The sequence below is a fragment of the Strix uralensis genome, chromosome 3 (genome assembly GCF_047716275.1).
Source record: "Strix uralensis isolate ZFMK-TIS-50842 chromosome 3, bStrUra1, whole genome shotgun sequence".
In the NCBI taxonomy this organism is placed as follows: domain Eukaryota; kingdom Metazoa; phylum Chordata; class Aves; order Strigiformes; family Strigidae; genus Strix; species Strix uralensis.
In genome coordinates this window covers 51,973,661-52,001,523 of record NC_133974.1, presented here as the reverse complement: position 1 = coordinate 52,001,523, position 27,863 = coordinate 51,973,661, and the positions used below count along the sequence as shown (strand labels likewise).

Sequence of the window (27,863 nt, the reverse complement as noted above, 5' to 3'; positions counted from 1 at the left end):
CAAGTCATGGGCTGTGCTTCCAGTCCCCAGCTGTACCTAATCCTAAGACTGTCATTAAAGCTTATAGAGTAATAATTTTAATAATAATGAAAATGTATATAAATAAGAGACAATACCTCTTCTTCTGCCTCAGTTGCAATGATCTGAATCTTCAGTTATTAGAGAAAAGGGAAACCACCAGCTTTTTTTGAACTAGACCAAGTCATTCAGGAAACCGAAGCTCTAAGTATCTCCTTGGCAGCAGGGAAAACAGGACAACAAAGATCTCATACTATTTCAAGTGTAAAAAAGGTATAAAATTTTATTTGACAAGTTAACAAGTAAGCATTTCATTAATCCATTAAAACACTTTATTACAAGTCAGTGTAGCTGAATTATAGCTACCCTACATGAAAGTTAATTCTGAGGTGAACAAACTGACCTACTAAAATGTTTTTATTTTTTTTATTTTTAAAAGGCATTTTGTGAAATTAAAAATTTACTAGCTGTCAGACTTCAAAAACTTCTAACACAGTAAACTTCAGAACTATTGTTCCCACATGATACAATTTTTTTTCAGTCTTGACTGAAGTTTCTGCACATTTTTTAACAGCTGAAGAGAGCTTCTGCTTTTCTGTCCAGGACAAGATTTAGACATACTTTCCCTTGCAGCAACTGCAGTCTCCGTTGCTTCCTTTTGGTCACCACACTTTTGTTTGATGTGAGCTGCCCCTTGCTTCAATTTCTGAGTTTTTCTCTTTAATTTCTGCACCTACGAAGGAAGATTACTAATTAGAATGCTACATACTCGAAAGACCTACAGCTGTAGAGTTTATTGGACTTCTACCGAACTTCAAACTAAAGATGTCTAAGGGACATTAAAAAAAAATTTGAAACCTACTAATCTTGTACACAGTTGTCTCCCTGTAACAGAGAGCACCACAGAAAACTGACCTCGCCCACACAGAAAGCATTTCAGAAAACTGACCTCACCCACACTCAATAGGTTGTTGAACCCCATTACTCCCTAAGGTAAAAATGCTTGCTTGAGAGAGACAGAGTATCATCTGTTACCAATTCATATTTACAACGGTCTTTTTCCATTTCAGATTGTACTACCCTAACCAAAAAAAACCCAAACAAACCTATAAAATGTATACTGTTTATTATCAGTTACTATATTTAAGCAGTTTACTTTGAAGCCTCATAACAAAATTAGAAAACAGAGTAAATAGGGTTGATTGCTAAAGAATGGTTTTTTAAAATGTCAAATAGTAAGTCTTGACTTGCACTTGGCATGAAAAGGTCACTCCCAAAGATAAAATTAGGCTGAAAGCATTCCATATGCCAATTTAGGCTTTAAGTCCATTTCTAAAAATAATCAACTTTAATTGCATTCTAGAACATATTATTAACTGTGAAACACAGAGATGACTACATCATTTCTAGTATGACAGGTTGTAAGAGCAGAAATATGCATCAGAAATGTTAAGATTGGTCTGTACAAAACAGAAATATTTGTGTGCAAAAGCACCAGAAAAAAGATATAGGCCAAGGGTTACAGGACCGGCCTATATTGATAACCAGGGCATGATGGACAGTAATCAAACTGACAGACATGAAGAACGTGCTTATTTACATCATGACCCTAAGGCGTGTGCTCTGATAAGGCTGTACCAGAGCACAGATGACTTGTCAGTAGATCTGCACCCTGATAATAGGCAAGGATGGCAACAAGGCTGCACCACATTGTATGTGCTATTCCTCTTCTCCTCATCCAAAAATGAAGGCAGACTGTAGCCAGAAAGATATGCAAAAGGAAGAAATAAAGGTGCAGTTGTTGTCCATTGTCTCAGGTTCCTGGAGGATGAAGTCAGCAAGATTCTGAGGCAAGGAATAATACTGTAATTATTGGCTCCTCAAGAATATAAGAGATTTATCCAAAAAACAGTTGACATTGCCAAGAGAGGCAGTGAGGGCTCACAATGTCCTTTGTCCACATCGCTAACATGCAACCCCGACAAGACTACTTTGACATAAACACCTTTGTGCTTGCAATTACGTGGACAATAAAAGGTTTGAGTGAGTAAAATCTATCACAGAATGAACATTAATAAAATTGGTCAGATTTAAATTAACCATCACTTCCCCCTTTCATAAGGTTTCACACTGAGATTTTTTTTGTTTCTTATATAAGCAAAGTTCTTAGGTGAGTCTATTTATCCTGGAACATAAGATGGAAGAACAGAAAATTATCAGACAGAACTATGGATTGCATTTTTTATCATATGTTCCAAAGCAAATCGCTACAAAGGGGTTAAGATGTTCATCTACAGCAGGGTGATTTTATATGGGCATGCATGAAAAGCTGTTATCTGTGGCTCTAAAAACAAATACTGACAGAATGTGTACAGGTTAGGGGTTAAACAAAACTGAAAGCCTTGGCTGGCTATGACTTTGAAGAAGTTGGGGTCAACAGACTATTTGGTTAATAAAAAGCTTCAATATTTCAGTAATATAAAAGACATTAATCCGGTCTGTACAGGAATTATAGCTTTTTTTCTCATTCCCCAGAGGGACAGGACACAAAGGAATGAAATCTCAGTTTGCCTGAACGCAGTGAACAGAAGTGACAGGCCGAGCAACCCAGCTCTGTATTGCAGAACTGCCACAGGGCAGGAAGTTTTCTCACTAGCACAGATACCTAGCTGCCAGCTGTAAGCACTTTTTCTTGATCAAAAGAAGGAATTGGAGGTACAAGAACACCGAGCTAGCAGCCTGATTATAATCACCCATCCTGGAACACCCTGGCTTAAGAATTTCAGTGACATTCCAGTTAATGACAACAGGAGGCAGAGTTGTGGCAGCCTTCAACTAGAGTGTTAGTAGCTAGAGAGTTTACATCTTATTCTTACAGTAGCCTGATGCTTTTTCAGCTTGGATATTTGTTCTCCTTTAATCTCCATTTGTTTTACAAGGCAATTCAGCTCCTGTTCTAGGTCTTCACGAACTTCAGAGTCTTGAGTCTCCTGTATCTGCTTCAGAAGTTCTTGATGCTCACTATTAAGGACAAGAATGGCACACTAAGCATTCATGATATAGCCTCTAGGATTTTTTCCAGTACTTTCAGTGTATTGCAGGAGTTGCTAATTGTTTTGTTCAGAGTACAGCAATTTAGCATTATTTACCCCCTCACACAATACATATTAATCTGGAATATATTCACACTAGAAAAGAAAAAGGTTTTCCAGTGGGTCTAATTTTCACATTCCAAATTTGTAGCTGAAGTGCATCCTATTCCTCCCCCTTGCCACAGTCATAACAACTACATGTGAAATAGTGTGCAAAATGAGATTTTGGAAAGTGAGCAGCAGCTATGCCGCATGGTATTTTCACTTCCTGCCCAGTTTAGTGCTGACTTTGAAAGCTTTGTCTAATACAGAAAAGTATTGTTTAAACTAGTACATTTATAGTTTTTCTGACAGATAATTCAAATTTAAATGTTCTACTCAAAAAGATTTGCAGTGAGGTGTGCTGGTTAATCAAATTAACCAGCTTAATCAAAAGAAATTGTGCAGATCTACTTGACCCCTAGATATCTGAACTAGTCAAAACCAGAGACCCCCTCTTAGATAGATAATCTCTTTACAAAGGTCACAGCTTGTTTTCTGACTTCTGAGCAACTGCTTCTCCTTGACAGTTCAATTGAAGCAACTGGTTGTTGCTATTAAAAAAAAACAAAAGCCTGTCTTCAAGTCGCCATGAGTAAGCCAAAGCTTTTTGAAGAAGGGATTGGTTGCCAGTTTAAATTTTGACACATCAAGGATTTCAAACCAGTGTCAACATCCTAACTGGTTTAACCAATACATCCTCCTCTGTTCAAACCACAGCTCATCATGTTGACGTGTCTACTATGTCAACATGACCAGCTACATAGCTTTGGCCCACAGTTCTACAAGCTTGCATTAACGGGAAGATGCCTAAGAACACGACAAGTTGTAATCCACATTTAGTTGCATGGCTAGAAAGATGCATACACTCCCATCTAGTGCGTTAGCTTCTTCCACACCCTGCCCATTTTTGGGCAGGAGACTGTCCCTCTTTCACAACCCCCCTACAGAACTGGCAAGTTCTCCTGTTATCAACAAGGAAAAGGTACGAACGCCAGACTGCCTCAGCACAAAGACCCATCAGGTACGCACGTACAGGGAGAACACAGAAAGAGTGAGTACAAATGAATAGGCTAGATATTGGATAGGACAATTCCTGCCACAGCTGTACTAACCTATCCTACCACCCAGACTGACTGCATGCTGCAGACCTACTCAACATTAACACCACCTTCACAGCCTTCTCCAGGAGAACATTCTTAGTCTATTCTGTAGATCTCAGAATATGTTGAACATTTCTAAAAAGCACAGGCCTGATAGATTTTCCAATTGCTGCAGCTGTTACTTCAGTAGCAGCTCGGTTAAGTACAGGATGCGGAAGCAGAAAAAACCCAGCTGAAGAGTATGTTGCTTGCTCACAAGACCAGTTAAACACCAGGATAGAAAGAATTTTTTGAATGAGAAAAATCCTACCACTCAGGCCTGCTCAGGCCATTCTGTCAACAAGTCATCCTACACTTAAAACAGGCTAGGTTTGACTATAGCACACCTGTAGCTTCACAGGGCTACCACTGAGGAATTTTCACTCGTAACACCAGGGATGAGTACTCACCAGCTCATTTGGCCCAGCTCAGCTTGCATGGCCAGCAGAAGGTCTGAAAGACTTTCGGTGGCCATAGGTGATGTAGAACAAGAGGATACAGATTTTGAAAGTGCACCGCGTCCTGAAATCCCAGATGCAGCTTCTCCTTGGCTTCGTGACGAGATACGTGGATTACAATGCTTCATAATATGCAACACACTTTGTATGTTTGCACTAACAGAATGGCTGGAGCTGACAGACTTAAAGCAGAATTATTAAGTGGTTTACAGAAGTGATTAACAATTACGGTAAAGAGACTTATTCAAACTGTAGATGCCAGTTAGCAAGAGCATTTGGTTTCACTCACCTTCCCAGCTACAAAAGGTAGTTCACCAGCCTTTACATGTAATTGTGAAAGGTGCATTTTCTTTGTTGTAGGATTTCTCTGCCATGACATAGACAGAAAAAGTAAGACAAGAAATTCCAGTCTGCTGACCCAACAGCACAATCTTAAACTATTTTTTAATAACTAAAATTCAAATAAACAAGCTGTGAAATGCATCACCTCAGTTTCCCTCAGGTTTAAAAAAAAAAACCTTCCCTCCTGTATGTGGAAGGAATAGGAATTTCCAACAGCTGAGACAAGTAAATTTTATTCCAGGTGCATTTAGCAGAAAGTTTGACAATGAGGTTGACACTGAAGAAATTGAACATTGCTTACTGTGGTTTGCAAAACCACAGTTGCAAAATTTTGACTGACCTGTAACATGTGTTGCAAAATGAATTCTCTTGATTTCAGCAATCCCCCCAAAACACATCATCTTAAGATGCCCAGTTAAAATTGCTTTGGAAACTAATTTTGTCAGATACACTGAAAGGCAGCTAAAACAGGACATGGGGGATGGCAGTAAGACTGTAACAGAGGTTACTGTCATGCTGGTAAGGGAAAGTTTTCCAGTGAGGTGCTACCAGCCCTAGCACCATTTTAATTACCAATTCAGCACTGTTTGTCACTTTGGAAATGGAGTAAAGTGCAGCAGACGAATCAAGTGCCTCTTACATCACCGTTTTTCACAAATTCCAATCTCTGTGCAAGTCAGATGCTATCAGCAACAGTATGATAATAAAAAACTTTCGCATTACCTTCTTAGTTTCTTTCTTCTTTCCATTTTCTTTTTTAGGTTTATTTTGAGATGTTATGGAAGACATCAAAATTCTGTTTATCTCAAATCCTGTTTTAAACTGTGGGAATAAGCAAAAAAGAAAACAACCGTTTAATGTAATATTTTAAGTATGATATCACATGGTTTAATTAATTCCCTCTTTCATGCATGGATGAGAACCAATTAAGGGCACTATTAACTGTCCTGCTTGGAAGGCATAAGCTACACTTAAAAACTGAACAGATTACTAGGATGGCTGGGTATTGGGCAGATCTTGCAGCTCTGTTTTAGAAGTCCTCATTTTCATATTCAGCTGCAGCAGCTGTGTTTTTCCACTGTGACAAGCAGCAACTGAGATAAGCCGATCCTGCCGCATGCTGGGGATCCAATCATAAAATCCAAAGAATATGAACATTTGGATCTTAAAATCTGGGGGCAGAGAGAACTGAGCCCATCTGTGTAACACTGAGGTCAAACCTGCTGGACAATCCTCAGATTGCTCTGTGGTTCAAAGTTGATATAAAGGTCCATGATAAACAGGATAATGGCCATTCCCAATTAAACACAGGACAAGGACTTTGTTTTGGCATGTGTAACAGTTCCGGCTAAACAATGCTGGAGGTCCATCACAAAAGTGAGATTATTCTGGCTTTTCTAACATCAAAAAGAAGTGAACCACCCCACCCCCTGTGTTACCCAACTCAGATTCAACAGACCTAAATTGATCCTGCAGTGAACTAAGACGGTATTAATACTACCTGAGGACTCAGTTTACTACACCTAAGTTCTTTCTTGAGCAAATGTTTATAATACTGCTAAGGTCAGACTATCTGCTCTGGGAAAGTCATTCTTGATATGTTTCTCAGAAGATAAAATCTCCATACTAGGCTTTCTGCTCTGCAGCAGCAAGCAGTTTAAGCAAGAAACCCAAAACCCTGCAAGTTTTCAACTGTGTCATTCTGCTGGAATTCTGGTGGTCAGATACCTGGGCTACAATCTTCATGTTATTTCAAGCTTCCTGGACTGATGAAAGCCCATCATCCTCGGATGAGGTATAAAAACTGACAGCAGTGATGAATTAATTTAAGCTGTCAGCTTCATTTATGGCTAGGTTCTTTCAATATTATTCTTCAGCTCTGTATCCCCCCCCACCCCACCCCACCCCAAGGGAGTGCCACCACAACTGCTCTCTTTCAAAATGGCTGCTACTTCTCAGTGAAGTGAGGTTTGGAATACCTGAAGCTACTTTGTCCCTTTAACAAAATGTTTCTTTGATTTTGCTCTCTTTTGGCAAATACTTCTCTCTCAGATGGATGGTGGCCCAACAAACCGGCTATGGCTTCACAGAATAATGAATTATTCAAGCTCTCACTTAATGAACAATGTAACAGTATCACTGATTAAAGACTTTTCCAAGTGTAGTCCAGTATATTAGATTTCAGCAGATCTTAACAAAAAGAGGAAAACAAAGAGAATAACCAACCTTACTTGGGGTATAAGGTTTCTTACATGACCACTGACCACTTTCTAGTTACTGTAAGTTAAGGTTATCTGATTTAGTTGCAGATTCTCTAGAAATTAATTCTCTACCCAGATCACTTACAGCAGCTTTGAGGCTGATGAACTGCACCATTAACACAAAACAAAGCAGAATCTTTCATGATTAAGATATGCAACAGACCTGGCAAGCTTTCTACTATGTAGTTTATAAGAGGTCTAGGTAACATTCCAGGAGTTCTTCCTGGGTAATAAACATATGGCGTTTAAACGTAATTTAAAGAAAAGGGTATTTTTGACAGACAGATTAGCTTCCTTCAGTAATGAAAAATAAGATAAAATAAAACCTTTCCAGTCTACCTGAGCAGTTTTGTCTTGTATTAGCTTATGCTGACGCTCTTCTTTACAATGATTTTCTTCTAAGAGTTTGATCTTGTCCTGAATTTGAAAGCAAAAATGATTAGTCAGCCTTCAGTTTGGCATGCTGAATCAGAAGTCTGAAGTAGCTTGCAATTGTAATCTGGGATAAAACAGGACTGTAGGCATTTTTAAAGCCCAGACTGAAGGAAAGACTCATGCAAATGAAGCCAAGGTATTCAGTCAGGTATGCTTTATAATCTTAGCTTTAAAAGAGGAAACTTTTGCAAAACTTAGTACTATTAACAGTATGCCATACAAATTATATCAAATGAATGACTTTCAGGCTGTCATTTCATGCATGCTTACTTCTGCAATTCTCTGAGTAGCAGTAAACTTAAGACACTCTTTTTCTAGCATTTCAAGTTTTTCAAGTTTTGCACACAGTTCTAACTGGTTCTGATGTTCCTCTTTCTGAAGCTGAGCCTGGAAAAAAGTAAGCAAGAATGGAGTTGGCAGCTGACTGAAATTGTTTCAGACAGCAAAAAACCAAACACACTACAGTAAAGGTGTTTAACTAGTTTAAATTTCATATTTTTTAAATTGCAAAGTGATGAAAAATACCAGGCAGACAAAGAAGACTTAAGTTTCCAGCAGCTTTTTTGTCTACCAAATGTGCAAGTATTAGCATGGTTTTGCTCATTAAGAGTTCCACCTAGGGAGTCTTTTCATACAATTCATTGAAGGGTTGTCATCAGTCAGTCAGACAATAAATTGCTTCCGTTTGCTGCCACCCTGAGAAGAGTGGAGGAAGAATGATAGCCATAAAAAAGTTCTGATCTTCCACATTTTTATACTTTTTAACTATATTGCTACTTTGTCAGTATGCTAAAAGGCTTCACCTGTTGGTGTAAAATCATTTTCTTTTCCAGTTCTGCACTGGAAACCATTTTCCTCATGTAATCCAGCTGTTTCTCCAGCAGGGAGCAGCGAGATTGTGCTGCATTTAACTGCACACTTATATCTACAGAGAGAAACAAGGACATTCAGTACAGCAATGGGAGCTACACATTTAGTCATCTCAGTGAGGAATTCTCTATCTTGAAAGCATGCAAGAGAATTTTCTTAGCCTGAACAAGTCATGTGGTTAAAATATATTTTATATATAAGACATGAGAATCAAGACGTTTTTCCAGAGCTAGTACCTAATATGAATTCCAAAGGTGTGAGCACTGCTGTTACTTTGATTTGTATCAGCAGATATCTAAACAGAATCTGGTTTCTTCCCTTCTCCTCACTTTTCTCAAGTTAGCAATGTTATACATGTCAAGCAGCTGCTTGCTTATTGTAGAAGTTAAACCTACCACCTGAAATCTGCTTATTCTTTAAAGCAGCTTTATGGGTTATGCAATATTTGGTTAATATATGTAAAACAAGATCTCAACTTGATTCACAATTATCAGGCTCCTGCCCCTCCCCAATTCTGAAGCAAAAAAGAAAGGGGGGGTGCATTAATAAGCAGTTTGTCAAAATAAACAAACACTCCCTGGATTATGCAGTTTTGGAGTTGCTATGACTACACCTTATCACTCAGGAGAAATACCTTTCCTCTGTTGCATCAGTTTTTGATGTGCTGTGTCCTTTTCACAGGATTCATGCTCTAAGGCCTTCTTATACTGAGCAGCTGCTGTGGAGAGGCTGCACAGATTATCTTCAGCCAATGACTTCTCCAACTCTAGCCGGCGGATCTTTTCTTGAAGAGTTTTCAGGGCTGCGACCACAGCTAGCAAACAATGCAACAGTTACACCTTAAGTATCTGTTCCTATTATTATTTTTACAAAATGCTTCAAACAGCAAAATACTACCTACATTTTCTTCCTAGGATAACCCCTAAAATGAATTATATTCCCCAGCAGTACACTAACACACAGAGAGCATATCTGGGAGAAAACGGACATGTTTACTGCACAACTGAGGTATAAAGCACAAGTCCTATGAGCAAAACTATTTTTACTCCGAAGGGTAGCAAGCACAAAGAAATCAGGGCACTGAGTATAACAAACCTTGGGACTTCTGTTCACACAGAGGCAGGGAACACAGGTACCCAAGTTAGGTCACAAATTTTGGTGTAATGCAACTGGTGTGGACAGATTGAAAAAAACCCAATGGACTCAGGACAGGAGGGAAGTCAGATACAAAGGGACTTTTTAGTAGAGGATGCATATTAAAAACTATTGTTTCAAAAGGTAATTCAATGTCTAGTTTCTTGTATTTGATGATTCTTTAAACCATAGAAACAAGTCAGCAAGATTTTGCTTTTAGCCTCAGATCAGTATGTGTCAAAATTACACCATAAATAAAAGTTGTAATTTCAACTACAATTAAAAGTCTACTAGCTCTCCAAAAAGTATACACACCTGTGGAAGTTTAAGACGTGTTCTGTAACAAGTCAAGCTTCTTTCCTGACATGTTGTAAGTCTTGATAGTTTCCCTATACCAATTCTTTCAGTAAAGGAATACCCAGAAAATATTGCTAGCTCCATAACAACTTTCATCAGCTTATCATAACCCCATTAAAATAAAATCAAAAATAAAAAAAGAAACAAAAAGCAGATACCAGAGAGCAGAAAGATGAAGTGGGACCACTTCTTCCATCTTTCTATTGGCATGCCAAACATTTCCTTATTTAAACATTTAGCTGCATAACATTAAACTGAACATTTTAATCCAAAAAGCCCAAAATCTGTATGACAAAAGATTACTACAGAAGTCACAGATTCTTAAGTGAAGAACAATGACCACATGCACACACATAGGCTATGTCTGTGCAATATTGCAAAGTTGTCCGTGATAGTAAATCCAAGTATGGTATCCTTGTGATTCCCTGAGTTCTGGAGATATGCTAAGCCACCGAGGATTTGCCCTGTGAGCTCCAGAGGGTAATCAGCCATTAAGGCACACAACAACCATAGTGGACCCATATTTCATACAGGCTAACCTTCATGCTGCTAATTTTCCTGAGAGTCTGTGATATTCAAGAGTTCTCCCAAGGAATCATACCACACAAAAAAACGTAGAAGCAATTTTAAGTCAGAGAGAGTCGAATAGCAATATGCAAAGCCAATTTCAAGTCAGTGTACCATACTAATGATTTTTTTTGCTGTGTTTAGTGATGAACTGCTTCTGCTGAGTTTGAAGCATTCTCCATTGCTTTTAGAGGAAGTCTGACGATTTTAAGTTAAACAAATTTCAAAGCCAAAGTTTATAAGGATGTTAGAAGACTTGTAGCAGTTTCTATTCCAGACATATGACTTCAGGGAGACTACTTCCTCAAGACACATATACATCCTGTCCCAGTGTCAGTCTGATAATCACAGCAAGTCATTGAACTGAGTAAAACATAACAGGGAGTTTGCTCAAGAGATTTCACAGGGAACAATTAAAAAGACCACTTTAAGGACATATTTTGGCTTTACCTTGGTTATTGGGGGTAGAAGGCCTGTAACCACCAACAGCTGCCAACTTCTTTGATTCTATATAAGCAAAGGCTGCAGGAAGCATCTTATCTGGTGGCTGAAGAAAGCTTCCTATGAAACTGTTCTTTGATTCAGAATCCATAGCCTGTAAAAGACAGCTATTTAATGCTAGTAGCTCTTTAACAGACTATGTAACAGTTTTCAAAGTATGTCACTGGGCCATCCCTGGCTCTGTTTATATCAAACCAGATCATGTGCACCAAAATAATAATTAACTCCCCCCTGCCTCCGATGAATCCTGTATTTTAATGCCATTCCAAAACAATGCCTTTTCATAACACTAAACGCACTAAATATAGCTCTCTTCCACCACCCAAATTTTTCTAAGATTTGTCTTGGTGCTTTCTAATAACTTATGCTGATTTTTGTCCTTTTAAAAGCCAAGGATTAAACTTCAGCATCTGCCTCTCAGTGCTCCCTGCAGAGCAAACATTCCAAATTTTACAGCCTGTTTGCATCTGCAGCCTCCTTAGTGATCTCCTGCCTATCTTTTTACATATGGCTTTATTACATAATGAAGACATAGTTCTCCACATTTAGTGTTGAGATAACAGAAAGATACTTAACACGCAATATCCCCAGCATTCTCCCCATTATTAAGCTTATGTATTAAGTCCTGTTTTTCCACTCCCCTTCTGCCTCACCCTTTCACATTCTTTATTTTATCAGAAGCACATCTGAAGACAGTTTACACCCTGTCAAATAGTGATTTTCCTTGATACTCAAGACATGGACAGTGAAACCTGCAGAAAGTGCTTTAGTCTAATACAACCTCTAGGAAGTTAAAGCAAGTTTTAAATCACACTGCAGCTACCTAGCAAAGTAGTACCAAGCATTTCACTTGATACAGTGTAAGAAATTAAGAGTATATACAGCTTCTGCTGACAGAAAACCAGCTTATTTGAAGATTCAATGATATAACAATTATGGTATCACCTGAGTTTAAAATACAAGGCATGCAACTGGAATAGGCGTCCAGCTTGGGCAAGGCTATTTACAAACACTAGTTCCCAAGAAAGTCACCCAAAGGAGGTATCTAGTAACAGGAGGAAGAAACCCAAACCAAGACTGGAACATGCTGATGAAGCACACCCCAGGAAAAGCCATACACACCGGGTGGGCAGGGAAGAAAGTCTCAGTAACAGAAAAAGTTTCCAAAACAGCTCTTCCAGCACTGTTTCAGAGGCCATATAAAACAGAAAAATCACCATCCATCCACACCACCTCTTCAAGATATGCACTAAACCAAAGGTACATGGAAATACTTCCTTCCTCCTCCAAGCTGTCATCACAGAGACGCTGACGTGAGGATCTCTTTGCCAGTGCTTGCTTGACTTGGGACCTCCCAGACATGGCTGCTTTTGTGTGCTAACACCCCTGGGGCAGATCCCACAGCTCAGGGTGGTCCCCCTGGCACCAGCACAGCCCCCCCAGCACTGGCATGGCCCCCCTGACCCAGAAGAAGGGGGCTGCCCAGGCTACCCTTGTACCACAGGCCTTTTCTGGAGAGCTCCCCATGGGGCCCCACTGCCATCCTGCCCGAGCCCAGGCTACAAGCTCTCAGCAGCAGGCAACAGCTGCAGGCAGCCAGGCACGCTGCCATCTCTGGCGAGAGGTCCCACCTGGTGACCCTCACACATTTATGGCCACACGAGCCATTTCTGGGCCTCCACAGATCCCTCCCGGAGGGCCAGGAAACACCACACAGGGACACCCGACTGACTCTAACTGCAGCTAGGCCAGACAGACCTGTCAGACATTTCCAACAGCACAAGGGGCAGTGGCAGTGACGGGCACAAAGCAGGGAGCAGCAGAAGTCTCAATATATGGATGAGAGAGTCCTGTGGACATAGGCAGGGTCAGGGCCAAGACAGCAGAGGAGATGGGCCTGGCATGGCACAGTGCACCAGCATAGTATTCCACAAAATAAGAAATAAGCAAGACTTACCAATTTTCCTATTGCTTCTCAACCTTTACATGTTGGTGATAAAAAAGACTAACAAAGTCCATGAAAATACACATATGCACACTCAACTAGCTTCCTACCACTGCTGTGAATGGGGTAAGGCAACTTTGGAAACTCCCAGGGAAAAAGTGGTTTTTGCTCATGCCATCTAACCTTCTGTCAGCCAGCATAAGCAGAGACTCGATTTTCTGATGTCCTCTGGTGGAACATGGCTCCCTCGCACGCCTGCAGCTGGTATGCATCCATTAGTTTCCTGATTACTGTCATTAAACAAGTTCTGCCGTTTCCAAGGAGATGGGTTTGTGTCCAGTTGTAAGGAGGGCGGTGATCTGAAGCAAATAACGAATAAGAGAGGGAGGGAATAAAGCACCAGAAAACCTGTGCAGACCCACAATTTTGCCAGCACAGCAGAAGGTAATACACACCCTGGGGGAGCTCCCCAAGCTGCTCCTAAGAGCCGCTGACACGAGGGGTGTGAAGGAATACAACACTGCACAACTGAGACACCCGTGTTTGCAGAAGCCCTGCTGTGGACATAGTTACGGACGCCTTGCTTTGCCACAGCTTCCTCAGACACAGAGGCTGTGTGAAGGAGGCTGATGAAATGGTTGCTATAGTGCTTGGAGGCTCTGCCAACGTAATTACTCCAGTAGAGGTGCTCTGGTATAGACAAGTCCTTCAATATCTTGGCAGGTAAATACAGTTTATAATAACCATCCTGTACGGGAGTAATCTCTATAACACTGCAGACCTCAGGCAAGGACACGGGCCAGGAAAAGGACCGAGTCACTACACCAGCAAGACATCAAACATCCTGACTGCTTTCAGCCCACTAGGACAAGAAATGTATCAGGAAAGAACTAAGTAGCTTGATGTATGTTTGGACATCAACTGTTCTACCATCAACTTTTTCCCCCACAAGTATTTAAGTTTTATAAAACCACCACAGACAGGTTTGCTTTTTAAAACGGTTTCCATGTTCTACAACCATTGCAAGATTAACCTACCACTCTTTAACTCCATGCTACCTTGGATGCTGGTACACAGACCTAGAGAGGTGCTTTAAAGCAGATACTGCATCCTGAATGGCAATGTTTGTACTAATGTAACTCCACCAGGCCTAGGGGGATTTAGCACTTGAACAACACTCGTTAAAGCAGCCAAAACACCGTTGTTTAGACAAGTCCTTGGTTGAGGAAATTAGTGCACTCCTTCAAGTTTGGGGAACAGCCAAGGGAGAAATATGTGTATTAAATGGAGGCTGATAAAATACCCTGGTTACAGGCAGCGGGGAGGGGAGGGGAAGAAGAAGGAAGAAATGCCTCACTCCCACCCCAGCAGCCTGCGTGGCTGCAGGGAGCAGGGTGAAGCACTGGCATTGTGTAGGCTGCATCTGAAGTCAACGCTGGCCCTTTGGGTTTTTTTAACCAGAACTGACCCAGCCTGCCTTGGTGGATGCAATGGTGATAGTCAGATGCCTGGTGTTATTTTACACAGAAAAACACAAAGTAGCCAGTTCATACATACCCTGCATCAAGCATGGGGCAATTTAGTGCTGCCTGTGGGCCTGACGCTAAGCATCAGCCTGGCCTAGCCACCTAGGTTGTCTCCAAGCCCGAGCAAGGAGGCTCTGGGAGTGCAGTGCCACACGGTTGCTGTGGCAATTGAAACACGGGCTCTCCGTGAAGTGCAGAAGGAAAGAGAGAGTTTATTGTTATAATGGTACATACTTATGCTCTCGGATGCTGTCAGTAAAGTTCTTGCTTCATAGTTAACAAATCAGCAATTAGACAGCTATCAACCTTTTCTCCTATCAGCATAAGACCACTCTAACACGCGCTGTGCAGACCAATCACCTTCTTATTCACACGCTGTGAACGCGGCAGTAACTTCTCACAGTTCAGTACTTTTCCACAGTTTAGTGTTGCAGCTGTCCATTGTTTTTCCCTGCCACCTTGGCACAACTCAGCAGTTTCTTATCTTTCTTCCAAGGCCTGTTTTTCATCAAAGCCTAGCTATTTCTCAGAGGCTGTGCAAGGCTGACAGGCCAATGTCTCCCACAGGTTGCAACCCTGTGCACGTTGCATGGTGCCAGGCGTAGCAAATTAGGTCTGTGACAGTGCTGCACTAATGCAGTTACACTGCCTACCGCCTACCTTGCCCCAGCCTGTGTGCTCACCCCTTGGGTGTGAGGATGAGCAGGTCCACTTCTGCCTGGTGGCTCACCGTCACATGCAGGCTGGGAGCGAGATGGCACAAAGGCTCTTGGGGAGCAATCCCATCCTCAGGGTCATTCCTGTATATGTGACTTTCATGCCTCAGAGGAGAGCAAGCAAGCTGGAGTTTGGTCCCTTAAGACAAACAGAGAATTTCCCATTTCATCATGGTCATGTAAGTACTAATGTGATTTACCTTCACACTATTTATATTTATTTTTGCTGAATATGGCCTGCATTGAGTGCCAGAGTACTGGATCAGGCTGTCATAAAAATCAATTAAAATTTTAATGACTGCTGCCTAGCACAAGTAAGCATAGTAGGGAGTTACTGAACACCACTGAAATCCTAAAAGTTACAGAAAGACCATTTATGACTTCCTCATCCTCCTCCATCCTGTTCCTCCCCTCCATTGCTAGCCACATCATTAAAAACATTTCAAAAAAAATTTCTTTTGAAGTTAAAAGTCAAAAAATGTTTTGCCACATATACAATTATGTCCCACACTGTAAAGCAGCACGTGGAAAAGCTTTTTCCACATGTGAACTATAGCATATTCAGAGAATAATGCTGGCTTAACAGTTTCCCAAAAGAGATACACTAAGGGAATAATGTGATAATGTAAGCGATGCTCCCACTAAGTTCTCCAATGTTTGTTATCTTACAGAGATCCTGGTTCATTTAAATCATTGTGAGGGCAACCTCTTAGAACCAAAGAAAAGAGGTGCTGTCAGAACACCTTCAAAGAAGAAAAAGAAAAAACAGATCAAAGCATTTTTCAGAAAGAAATACAAAGATATCTATCTTCTGACCTGACCTACTGGGCATGCACAATTTATAGTGGGTTTTTTTCATAACTGAAAACAAAGTCTCAGATGAATCAAGGAATGATTCACTGTTTATCTGACATATTATAAGAGAAATTTTAAAGAACTGCCCCAACACAGGCCATACCAAGAAACTCCCAGAATTCTGGCTGCCGCCTTGTCTATTTGAGCCAAGCCTTACTGGCGAAAGGTTATGTGAGAGGCCATTTTCGTGACACAATCCAAATTGGTCTATTTTTTTCCCCTTTCATTTTCCTTTGAGAACCATGGAAAAGCTTGGTCAGCTGTACTAGCTGTGCTGCAATGCTCTTTCAGCCTTATTTCTGACAGACAAAGACAGCCCTTCCACTAACAAAAAGAAATAAATAATGTTGTAGGCAAACTGCATTGTTGTTTTGGGAACACCCAGTCTCTAGCATCCTGACACAACTGCTTTAATCAGCATATGACCTTGCTCAGGACATATCTAAGTAACTGGTACTCATGTGCCTCCTTTAATCTAAGTGGGTTAGAAATGAAATAGTGACAGCTGCAAAACTAATAGGAAGTGAAGCCTCACTGAATCAATAAGGCATTTCAACATGTTAAGTTCTGTTGAGTCCCACTTTAGATGAGTTTAGAACAAATAACTAAAATTTGTTAGAGAAATTAAGGAACATGGGAGTGAGTTTGTTGTACAAACTGCAAGATACAAACTGTCTCAGAACTGGATATATAAAGGTTAAGTACCAGGTTTCTTCTTTTGATAATATTGTAGCAAAACCTATTCATTCCTGAATTTCAAGTCTTATGCAGAACTTTCATACAATCATTTTTTTCAGTCTTGGAAGAAAAGGAAAAGAAATTACATTCTGTGTTTTTTTATGACACTGTATGTACTGTGAAGTATGATAAATCCTGGTATTTTAATGAAAAAAACCCCTCCTAAGCCTTTTACTTCATTGTGTCAGACCTTCGAAGCATTCATACCAATATTTCTTTAGTTCCTGTTCCAGAGATAAAAGAGGACAAAAAAGAGTAAGAAAGAAAATGGAATGAGTTACACAAGTACTTTGGGAACAAGGCAAAGAAATAACCAGGTAGAGAAAAAACAGATTATTTAAAGACAATTTTTTTAGGAATAGGTTCTAACCTGACAGTGTATCAAGCAAACTTGGGTCATAATGTCATCAGAGTTTTTTTGTTTTCTTCAATGAGCACAGCAGACCCAATTCCTCAATAAATTGGGCCTTCATTCATAAGTGCATGATAAAATCATATTCAATACTTTGTGGGGAAATCAAGTTGGTGCAAACTGCTTTAAGCTGTATGAAAGATGGTAACTGAACTTAGCATTCAGAGGAGCAAGACTGCGAGTTCCTACCTAGTAACAATTGCTATGTTAGCATGAAAGCTATCTGGCCTGGAATATAGTGTTATCAAAATAATTACATTTCTAAGTCTTTAATCAGTCCAAAGTAATTAAATATAACCTTTTTGTAATAAGCATCAAACACAAAATCAAATACTATAAATGGTCACTAATATACTTCCTCACTTCCCTTGTAGTTCTGTTCCTCTTATCTCCTTTCATCCACCCCCATGTTATAGTTGCTTTTTTGCCCTCATCTCCTCTCTTTTCACTGTATTTACACCGTCCTATAGCTTTGTTCCTTGCTCTTCTTCCTTTGGTATTCTTTTTCTCCCACTCCCTCTTCTAGTATAAAATGTTAGGGTTTTTTCCAAAGTAAAAAGAACCATTTTTTCCCACATAACTATTAAGTTTCTTCCATTCATACTTAGGATCCAGTTCCAACAGATGCTGTTTGCCCTTATACACTGACTGATGTGGAAATTGAAGGTGTTCTCCTCAGTACTCTACACGAAGAATGTAAAAAATTATTTTTTCTCCCCACTGTTATCTTCTGCTGCTGATGCCATCACACTGTCTTCCATATGTAGTTTGCTTAGCTTGGTCACTTCACCCTCAAAAATCTGCTTTTGCTCATTAGATTGGAAGCAGCTCTCACAGCTTTCTAGAGAGCAAAGCAGAGTACGTGTGTCCCGACAGATTGGAAGGCAGGAGGAAATTACTGGCTCTGGCTATTGACCCGTGATTAAAAAGAGGAAGACTTTGCTTTTGTGGAAAGGGAAGGTTTTCGAGGGCAACTGTCTCCCATATGGAAGACTGTGTATCTCTGCACAGGCAGAATAATTAGAGATTAGAAGGGAAAATGCAAAAAGGAAAAGACAGGGTAGGGTGGGGCAAATGTAAGAGTGGGTTGACATGACAATCATGGTGAAGAAATATAACGGGGTAGGGGATAGTTATTGCAGGTACTGACTCATTCACAGTAAATGCTTTTTCTGCATGATAATTTTCGCCTTTTATGTCTCAAATATTTAATGAGATCATTGAAAGATGGTTCTGAACGTTGCAACTTGCCTTCTAGGCAGATAAAACCCACAGATTGTGTCCCCACCATTGCCTTGGAATTTATTTTCAAAATAAACTTCTGGTTTTACCAATACTTTCTCAGGGAAAGTGTCAGTCTCTTCATCCAACATCCTCTAACCTAGCACAGAGGTGGAGTAGCAGGTAGATTTTTAGCCAGATAACTAGAAGACCGTGACATGGATGAGCAGAGAAACACAAGAGGGTAATTGTTCGTACGATTTGTCTCCTTTTACCTACTACCACCCCTACATTTTTTTTTCACATATTCCTGTGCTGCTGATAACTAGACATCTGGCAGGGAACAAGAATTCCATTCTGCATTTGTACATGAGGCAACCTAGGAAAAGAGAACAAAAAACCCCACCCAAAACCTAACAAGGAAAAGAGAAGTTTCACTCCTTGCAAGAAATTATTCTCAAAGTCATCTTTTGTCAGCAACAGTTGTCTTTAAAGATGCAGAAAAACTGCAAGCAGATCTCAGTCAGAGCAACTCTTCAATCTTATTTGGAGACTTATTTTGTTGAAGAATATTTTTAAACAATATAATCTGTTTACATGACTCAGAATAATCATAGCAACTCCAACACATCCACATTGCGCATCCTGAACATGCACAATATCCGAAGTATTAATGCCAAAGAGTTCGTATATGATACAGTATAATGAGCACTCAAAAATGCAAAAATGGTCTATCACTACTTCTGCCCTGAGTTGTCTGGGAAAACTTACAACATACAAAGCCATGCAACTTGTTTCATGTAATCTGTATATTCAAACTTGCATGACTTCAGAGACGTAGAAAAAAATCTTGAGTAAAATGCTACAAAATCCTGTACAAAGTTGCATACATAAAACTAACTTCAGTTGATTACAAATTATTTAAGAGACATTTCTCCCTTATTAACTAGATGCGCAGTTTCTGACTGCAAGGTAATTTAGTGGATCTCTAGGGTCTTGACTCAAATTCTTGTTATTCTGTGTGACCTTAATAAAACACAGAGGGATGGGACTGATAAGGGACTGATGATCCAGGATACATGAGCCTTCCAGCCTCAGGGCTGAATCCCTGCAAGTAAAAGAAGTGCAGGTATACAGCCAAAAACAAGCAGCATGCTCTGTGAGGAACTAACAAAAACTGTGTGCGGCGAAACTCTATGAACATACGTGCTTGGCACCCTTGTCCTCTTTGGACTCAGAATTTGGAGTCTTCTTCTGGCAGTGAGTGCCAAAATCTGTTCTTTAAAACAATAAATAAAGAGTCCCTGTAGCTTCTCTGGTCTGTGACTTCATTTCACGTAGCTGCTGGCCACAGCATTTTTCTTTGTGTTATTATGGGAAAACACCAAGGTCTGTGTTAACAGCCTGCCAAAGGTGTTTAAAAGGCCAATTGGGCTGTCAGCAGATAAAAAATTCCCAATAAGCAATCTTCATTTTCTTTTAAAGTGTAGCTGGAGGAAAGAGTGTCCATCTTCTCTATGCTGTTACTCAATGGTTAGAGCATTGGCCGGGAAATGGGAGTTCCTGGGGAGCATTCATGCTGCATCCCTGACCACCATGCTAGACTGGCAGGAGGAAGAGCAGGAAGGAAACAGGGAGTCACCACCTTTTCGTTTGAAGTTATGACCCTGTTCAGAAAGGCGTGTAAGAGTCTAGGACAAGAAGGCGGCAGCTGAGGCAAAAGAGAGTAAAACAAGGATGTGTCTCTCTCATCTAGTTTAATCATTGAAGAGATTAAATTGGGTTTTATTTATGCATTTTTGTAGTAAATAGTTCTTGGATAAGAAACAGCACTAGCTTGGGAATAGCTACCAGAAACCAGGAGTAGGTGCCTACAGCTCCCTGTGTCTCCTTCTTTCTATTCACACCAGCGCCACACATTTGCCATCCTTTTCAACAGGGACACAATTTCAACAGGTGAGGCGATGAATGCTTCCCTTCCATTTTGTAGTCCTTCTGAGCACCTGGGCCACTCTCCTGGGAGTTACAAGATGCTGACGTAAATCCCTGTGAGTTAAAAGCCAATTCTCTCATCACTGGGTTACTGCACTGAAGGTGTGCACTCTACCAAATGTGGCTGGGCACTGAAGCCAGCTGTGACTATAACAGAAGAACCTGTCTTGCTGGGCTCGGAGAGGTTCCTCTCGGCTGGACCTCTCTTGAAGCTGCTCCACCTACTTCCTAGACCACAAGTGGGCACAAAGGGGAGCGAGGTGCCAAGATGCCCAGCCTGGGGCAATTCTGGATGTTTCTATCCAGAAACAGACTCACAGAGTTCAGGTGGCTGCTCAGTGGAGTTTTTTGGATCTGAATTTTTAGTTTACCCATATTCTTTTCTGGGGTCTAGCCCATAGTCTTTCAGGCTACATTTATACAGTTAAATGGAGAGCTGGCAAAGGACAATGGGACTTTAAATGGCCTGTAGTTCTGGTACATCATAGCCCAGCTCTTCTCAAAGCAACCCACCCTTCAGCATAAAACTATTCTACAGTCTTCCTGCGAGAAAGATTTGGTCTCCTACGAAGAAGCTGGTGTCTAACTTAGACATCCCCGCTGCATTTGTGACCTCTAAGGAGACAGGGCGGCAGAGTTTGGTGCAAACATACACACGCAAGCCACAGTAGGCCAGAACACGTTAGATGTACAAACACGTGCTCAGAAGTAAAACAAGGCCACGTTTTCTCCCACATCTTATGCTGTAGCTTGCTTGATCATTGAGCCCAGTCTGTTGGGATGATTCATGAGTCTGGGCTTGACATCAAGCTTGGGCCTGTGTTCAAAGACAGTAGAGGAGTAGCCTCTGACTTTCTGGTGTCTCTCTGCAAAACAGAAGTCACAGAACTTTGCTTCCTCAGAGGGCTGCTGTGAAGAAAAACACATTAAATACTGTGGAGTGCACAATTATTGTGGCAACATGCCAAAACCCAGATATAAAAGGGGAGGGTGAACTTTTAGAAGAGAGTGATCCCATCCTAGGTATTTACTAGTTGGAATGAAATAAGCCTCAACAAAATCAGGTGTAAACAAAAGCACCTGAAGGAATTGAGTTTAAAAAGCAGTTCCTTCTAAGTTGCACAAGTTTTACTGCGCTATTACTAGTTCTCCAGTAATCAGCTAAATGTATTCTGCAGCAAAGTGCTCTTTTGTGACATACAGAAACTGGAAACCACTTTTTAAAGTAAATGTAATATATTTTAGATCTTATATTTTAGAAAGGACATGAATACAACTACTATATACAGTATTTTCAAAAAATAATTCTGCTGTTGGATATCATTTGCATATGGCTATAGAAGTCCTTATCTAGTTAAAAAAAGAGGGAAGTTGATAAATCATCAAGGAAGGAAATACTGAGGTTTAAAACAGCCACAAATTTGTTTTTCTTCAGCTTATCATTTTAAAAACTCAAATGCTGTAATTCTGGATGAGTTGCCAGATTGTTTCCTTCATAATTCTGCCTTTCTCTTATCCATTCTTTAGGGATCAAAAACAAGCATATTAACTTCAGTCCATGAACACGCAAATCAAACAAACACACTCCCCTAACTTCAAGCTCTGATTAATTCCACTAGTAGCCTTTGACCTTGATTTCCACAATGTCTTGCAGTACATACAGAAGCTTGACCTGGTATCGGAAAACTGCAGAGATTTGGTTTGGAAAAAATAAAGCCACCCTCATCTCCATTACCGAAGTACTACATTAAAATCTATAAAACAAAGGGCTGAAATCTGAAGTTTAGGCCTTGGAGCCAGTTTCACAATCTGTTTCCTGTAGCCAGAGTTCATTTGCAGCCAGTGGAAAAAACAACTTCTGAAAGATAAAAGGCAGTGCTGTGACTTTCAATCAATCTTAGCGCTCAGTGTGGGAATATAGCCATACCAAAGTCTAACACCAATGCTTCAGTTCTGATTCTGGTTCACTTTATTGATCTCGGATGTACATAGCCATTGTCAAAGACACCTAGCAAGCACAAACTTATCATGGGAAAAATGAAATCTATCCAACTTTTGAAGAACAAAATTTAGATAGAAATAGAGCAAGCATGCGTGACATGCCTATTCACAGGAAAACCAGGAGACCGTGACGAGTGATGACAGAACGGGATGGGAAGCTGAAGTTGTAGCTAATGTAAAAAAAAAAAAAAAAAAAAAAAGAATACATAAAAGGCACTGGCAGAATTATTTTCTTTGAACCCATCAGTTATGATGGGTGGAGGCCCTGAGTGCTTTGAGAAGTGAAGACTCACATTTATTACAGGTAGTGATTATTTCAGTAGACAGATTGTTCACGAGGGTGCCAGAGGCCTCGAGGAAGCAGCTGCAAGCTGCACGAAGCAGTCCAGGCCTGTCTGTGCTGCCAAACAATGGCAACACAGACTGCTTGTAGAAAGGATTTTATGAGAAAAAAGATATTGGTCTTCCTTGAAAGGTACAGGTAATGATAGAATGACACTTATTTTGCAAGCTCTAGAGAAACAGTGCCAGAAAACAAAAGGAATGTCAGATGAAGAAACTAGATTCTTTACAAATAAAAGAGCTGTTGATGGCTGGTGTTGGTGAGCCAGCTCAAGCTCTGTTCCTAGGCTCAGAAATGGTTTCTGTGTCTTTCTGTGGTATATGAGTAACTTATTCTGCATTTAACGTCAGTTTTGAGGTGTGAATTTGAGAGTGAGAAATGTGTACATGAGAAACGTAAAGTATTTATGCAAGACCCTATAGGTCCAATGAACTGTTTCTGATTTACTTGCAAGAGTTCTTTTGCCTTTCAGGATACTCAAAATTGTAGTTTTGATTGCTTTAATGCCACAGCTGCAAACAGGCGGTTCTGCCCTTGTTTCCCTCTCTTCTCTGCCAAGAGGTGGATTAGATCAAGGAACTGACTTGGCTGAAAATTAACTTTACCAAAAAAGTACCTTTTTTCCCTGTACAAAAAGCAAGGGAAACAGCAATACCAGCCCATTTGGTGGGAGATTACACTTAATCACAGAATGGTTGAGGTTGGCAGGGACCTGTGGAGGCCATCTGGTCCAAACCCCCTGCTCAGGCAGGGCCACCTACAGATGGTTGCCCAGGACCATGACCAAATGGCTTTTGAATATCTCCAAGGATGGAGACTCCACCACCTCTCTGGGCAACCTGTGCCAGTGCTCGGTCACCCTCACAGTGAAAAAGTGTTTCCTGATGTTCAGAGGGAACCTCCTGTGTTTCAGTTTGTGCCCATTGGCTCTGGTCCTGTCACTGGGCACCACTGAGAAGAGCCCAGCTCCCTCCTCTTGCACACTCCCTTTGGGTATTTATATACATTGATAAGATCCCCCTGAGCCTTTTCTCCAGGTTCATCAGCCCTGGTATAAATGGGATTAAAAAAAACTGGATTAACATTAAGACTGAGGAATTGTTGCCCAAATTGAATATTCCAGGAACTTTTTTTCCCCTTTCATTTCAAGTGTTGAAGGCACTGCATTTTGCTTGGCTGTCTTTTCCTTTCTGCTGACGTGTTTACCTAGGCTACATCAAAGCCTTCTCTTGAAGCGCATATCTGACAAGCCGTTGCAGTTGCTTAAAACACGTGTGCGCTTCGTTTTTTGCCAATGCAAATTTCTGAAGCAAATCCACTACCGGAATTGCTTTATTCCTGGCTGTTGCCAGCCACCTGTTTTCGGCAACCTGTTGCGGTGGAACACACCAAAAAAAAACAACCCAAAAACCTTCAACATCACGGAAACAACCTGTGCAGAAACGGCAGCCACCGCTCTTACCCTTCCGCGGCGGCATCCGGCGGCGGGGCGCGGGGGCCCGCGCGGCCCGCGGGCGCTGCCGGCGACAGGCGGGGCCTCAGGCGGGGCCTCAGGCGGGGCCTCAGGCGGGGCCTCAGGCGGGGCCTCAGGCGGGGCCTCAGGCGGGGCCTCAGGCGCAGGCAGTCCCGGCAGCGCCCCCGCGACGCGCGCTGCCTGCCGGGACACGTAGTTCTCCTCCGCGGGCGCCGGGCCGCCGTTCGGCCGGACTACACTTCCCAACACCCCCTGCCGGCGCGGGCGCTCCCCGCCGCGATTGGGCCGGCGTCAGCGAGTGCTGAAAGACGATTGGCTGTCGAGCGCGTCTGTCATGTGGGCTTCCCCCCCGTGTTGGACGGGAACTAGTCCCGCCCATGCCTGTCCCCCCGCCCTGCCGGCTGAGGGGGTCGCCGGGGGTTTGTGGCGGCCTAGCCCCGGCGGGGAGGGCTGAGGGGGCTGCCCCGGAGAGGCAGCGCTGGGGCCGTCCCCCTCGCTCCATGCCCGGGGCGGGGAGGAGGAGCTGCCGGCGCCGCGGGGTGGTGGCCGCCCCGCTCCCCGCCGGCAGAGGCGAAGCACCAGCGGCGTCGCTCGCTCGGCGGCCCCGGCGTCGGTGGGCGGCGGTTGGCGGGGGCGCCCGCCGGGGCTGAGAGAGCGCCCGCCAGCCCTGCCCTCCATGCGGCGCAGGCAACGGTCTCTCCGCTCGCCGCCGCGTTTGTCGTCTTTGTGGGCGGGTTGGCGGCTGCCGGGAGCCCGCCATGGGGCGGCCGCGTCGGGGCTGCTGAGGCGGCGGTGGGGGAGCAGCCGGCCGGCCCTATGGAGGAGCGGGAAGGCGAGGTGCGCTGGGACGGGCTCTGCAGCCGCGACGCTGCCACCCGCGCCGCCGCCTTGGACACCATCGGGCAAGCCGTCCTCCGCCGTAGCGAGACCATTGCCCCCGTGGCGGCGGTGCCGCCTACCCGGGCCGCCGACGGGCTCCTGGTTCCCGCCGCCCGCGACGGGCTGAGCGAGGTGCTGGCCCGCCTGCTGATGCTCTCCAAGCGCTGCCCCTTCCCCGACGTGAGGGAGAAGAGCGAGGCGATCCTCGGCGGGGTGCAGGTAAGCACGGCGGACCCCACCTCCGCCCTGGGACGGGGCCGGGAGAGTGGAGAGACGGCCCCGACCCACGCAGGGCACCCTCGGCTTTCGGCTCTGCAACGAGCTGGGCGTCTGACCCAGGCCGGTCGGATTGATTAGTGCGGGAATACATGCTACATGGCGTCCCCCGTCCCGTCCCCCTTGTGAAGAAGCATTTGGAAAAGCGTTATTAAAAGGCAGGGAAAAAAGCGTCAAGTTTTTGAGTGCAATCCGGCGGGGAGGATTTAGCGATGAATGACTGGAAAGTAGGTGATCGTTGGGGCATCCCGAAGGAAGTGCTAAAATGACAGCTTTAATGCTCTAGTTTTGGTCTGTATGACCAGTGCTGTGATATTACCAGTTGGCTTTAATACAAAAGCAGGAAGAATTTGGGGAGAAACATTTAGGGCTGCCAATTAAAAATATAAATCGGTATGGGAAGTTTTTGAGCTTTTAAAAGCCGTATGAGCTTCAAGGCTATTAAAGAAGAGCATGTCAAAATTCCCTTTTTGCTGTTTCTTGGTAAATAGCTTCTCCACTGGAATCGGTAAGATCCAAACTGTTTTTTTTTACAGTTTACAGGCAGCCGAGCCAGTAGAGGATTACATTTACTGACCTTTTATGCTAACAAAAATAAATGTTACTTTGTACTCTTCCACTGTTACAGTCTAATTATAGTTACTCGCATTGCAGTTCTCTTGCTCACCTAAAGTTTTTGTGCAGGTCTTGAAATTCTGATGTAGGGCTTGTATCAACGGGTCCAGCAGCACTGCTAAAAATACAACTTGCTGTAGACTAGGAAAAGGAAATTCAGGTATCTCGTTTAATCACAAGTGAATACATAGAGCAGTGCTTGGAGTTAGCTGCTTGATTCCCACTATTATGCTTTTTTCCCCTGAACATTAACAGGTTTAATATAGGGGAATCGGCGCGGGGGGGATATAATACATAAATACACACGTATATGTATTATATAAAACATTGTATATTATTATATATAAAAATACACATATGTAAGTATTTTAAAAGAACTTGTACATAGATCCATTTTTGTTCTGTCCTGCTTTGAAGTGGTTCAGAGAAATTCTGGGTTTGGATTATTGTAGCTGAGAGAGGCTCTGTTTATTTTGTCTAACTTCTTAATAGTGTGCAGTGTGATAAATACAGTATAATTTATTTTATACAGTTTGGACTGTATGGGGCATTTTTCTCAAAGATTTTGTCAGTATGAGCTATAAATACAACATATGGTCTATGTGAAAGGCTTGACAGCTATACTGCTTTTCTTTAAAAACACAAACCAATGGAACAACAAAAACACCCAAGCCCAACTTGAATATTCAAGTTGAAAACTTAATCTCGCACCTTTGCATCAACATCTTCCCTGTTAAAGATTCAGATGAGAAGTGAGCCCATTACCAGTGAGAATGATGAGTCACAGGGACAGACTGTGAAGGGAAGACTTGCTTTTATCAGGCACAAGTTATCAGAGTCTATTCAAAGGCCAAACAGGTGGTGATCTCTCACATAAGTCTTGGAGGAGGTCAGAAGATATGATCTGATGACTCTTTTTAAGGTTTTTATACATGAAGTTACTGGCATGTTCAACTATTAGTCTTGTTTAGTAACTTTATCACTAGATTTTTTTAAATAGGCCAAAATTCTGACAGACAATAAGTCCATCTTGATACAGCAAGTTCAAATCCCGTGGTTGTAGGTGGGTTGATTAATAAAAATAGATGTGAAAGATATAATAGATATGAAACCAATTGTAGACACACAAGCTGCAGTAAAGGTTTAACAACAACTTAAGCAAAATAAAATAAAATACAACATTACTTTAAGAATATCTTTAAAAGCTGCTTTTATAACTTTTTAGGGAGTAGATCTAAAAGGGAAGTAGTCTATATTCTATGACTGTAGAGTGGCAAGTCTTAGTTCTTATGGCTGTACTCATAAATGCACATTTTTGTTGTAATCTTTGGATCCACATTTGTGGAAGAAAGAATCCAATCCAAGTATTCCATTTTGGGTGCTGTGGGCTATTGTCAGGCATGAAATGGTTTTCTGTGATTTCATGGCCAAGAGGAATTTTATTCAAATCTCTGCAATGAAGATGGCAGATAAAGAAAACTATTAAATTAATTATCCCATGGAACTTGTGGCTTTCAGCAGTGATTCTAAAGGTAAATAACTTAATAACATTATAAAAATGTGAAATCCTGTTCAGAAGAGTATCAGTACTTAAAGGACTCACTTGTATTACTTTAGCTCCCTGTTTTGGGATATGAAACAATCTCTAAGTCCA

General features: G+C 41.9%; 2 protein-coding genes across 9 annotated transcripts in view; one reads left to right on the top strand and one right to left on the bottom strand.

Annotated features, from left to right (window-relative positions):
- Positions 1-274: 274 nt before the first annotated feature.
- On the bottom strand, positions 275-24,519 carry CEP57L1 (centrosomal protein 57 like 1). 8 transcript variants are annotated; one of them, XM_074862256.1, is made up of 12 exons: positions 24,428-24,519; positions 13,345-13,520; positions 11,166-11,310; positions 9,292-9,471; positions 8,591-8,712; positions 8,058-8,174; positions 7,692-7,769; positions 5,815-5,913; positions 5,039-5,116; positions 4,702-4,931; positions 2,895-3,039; positions 275-751 (listed from the first exon to the last, which is right to left on the bottom strand). In XM_074862256.1, exons 3-12 carry the CDS (start codon positions 11,305-11,307, stop codon positions 527-529), a joined length of 1,416 nt encoding a protein of 471 aa, XP_074718357.1. In that variant the 5' UTR covers positions 11,308-11,310; positions 13,345-13,520; positions 24,428-24,519; the 3' UTR covers positions 275-526. The 8 variants fall into 8 exon arrangements, with proteins under 8 accessions (XP_074718357.1, XP_074718360.1, XP_074718358.1 ...); XM_074862259.1 differs by lacking the exon at positions 8,058-8,174; XM_074862257.1 differs by lacking the exon at positions 13,345-13,520 and having other exon boundaries at positions 24,428-24,503.
- Positions 24,520-24,872: 353 nt separating this feature from the next.
- Positions 24,873-27,863, top strand: part of SESN1 (sestrin 1) — an 84,351-nt gene continuing 81,360 nt past the window's right edge. Inside the window, exon 1 of the mRNA XM_074862251.1 lies at positions 24,873-25,537. Coding sequence (XP_074718352.1) covers positions 25,256-25,537 — 282 coding nt within the window. The 5' untranslated portion in view covers positions 24,873-25,255. The remainder of the gene's footprint in view (positions 25,538-27,863) is intronic.

Coding starts and splice junctions, on each gene's coding strand:
- CEP57L1 (XM_074862256.1), bottom strand. CDS start 11,307: ATGGATTCTGAATCAAAGAACAGTTTCATAGGAAGCTTTCTTCAGCCA. Junction 9,472..11,165: donor TTCTACCCCCAATAACCAAG/GTAAAGCCAAAA, acceptor ATTGTTTGCTAG/CTGTGGTCGCAGCCCTGAAA. Junction 752..2,894: donor TGAAAAAGCATCAGGCTACT/GTAAGAATAAGA, acceptor CTTCCTTCGTAG/GTGCAGAAATTAAAGAGAAA.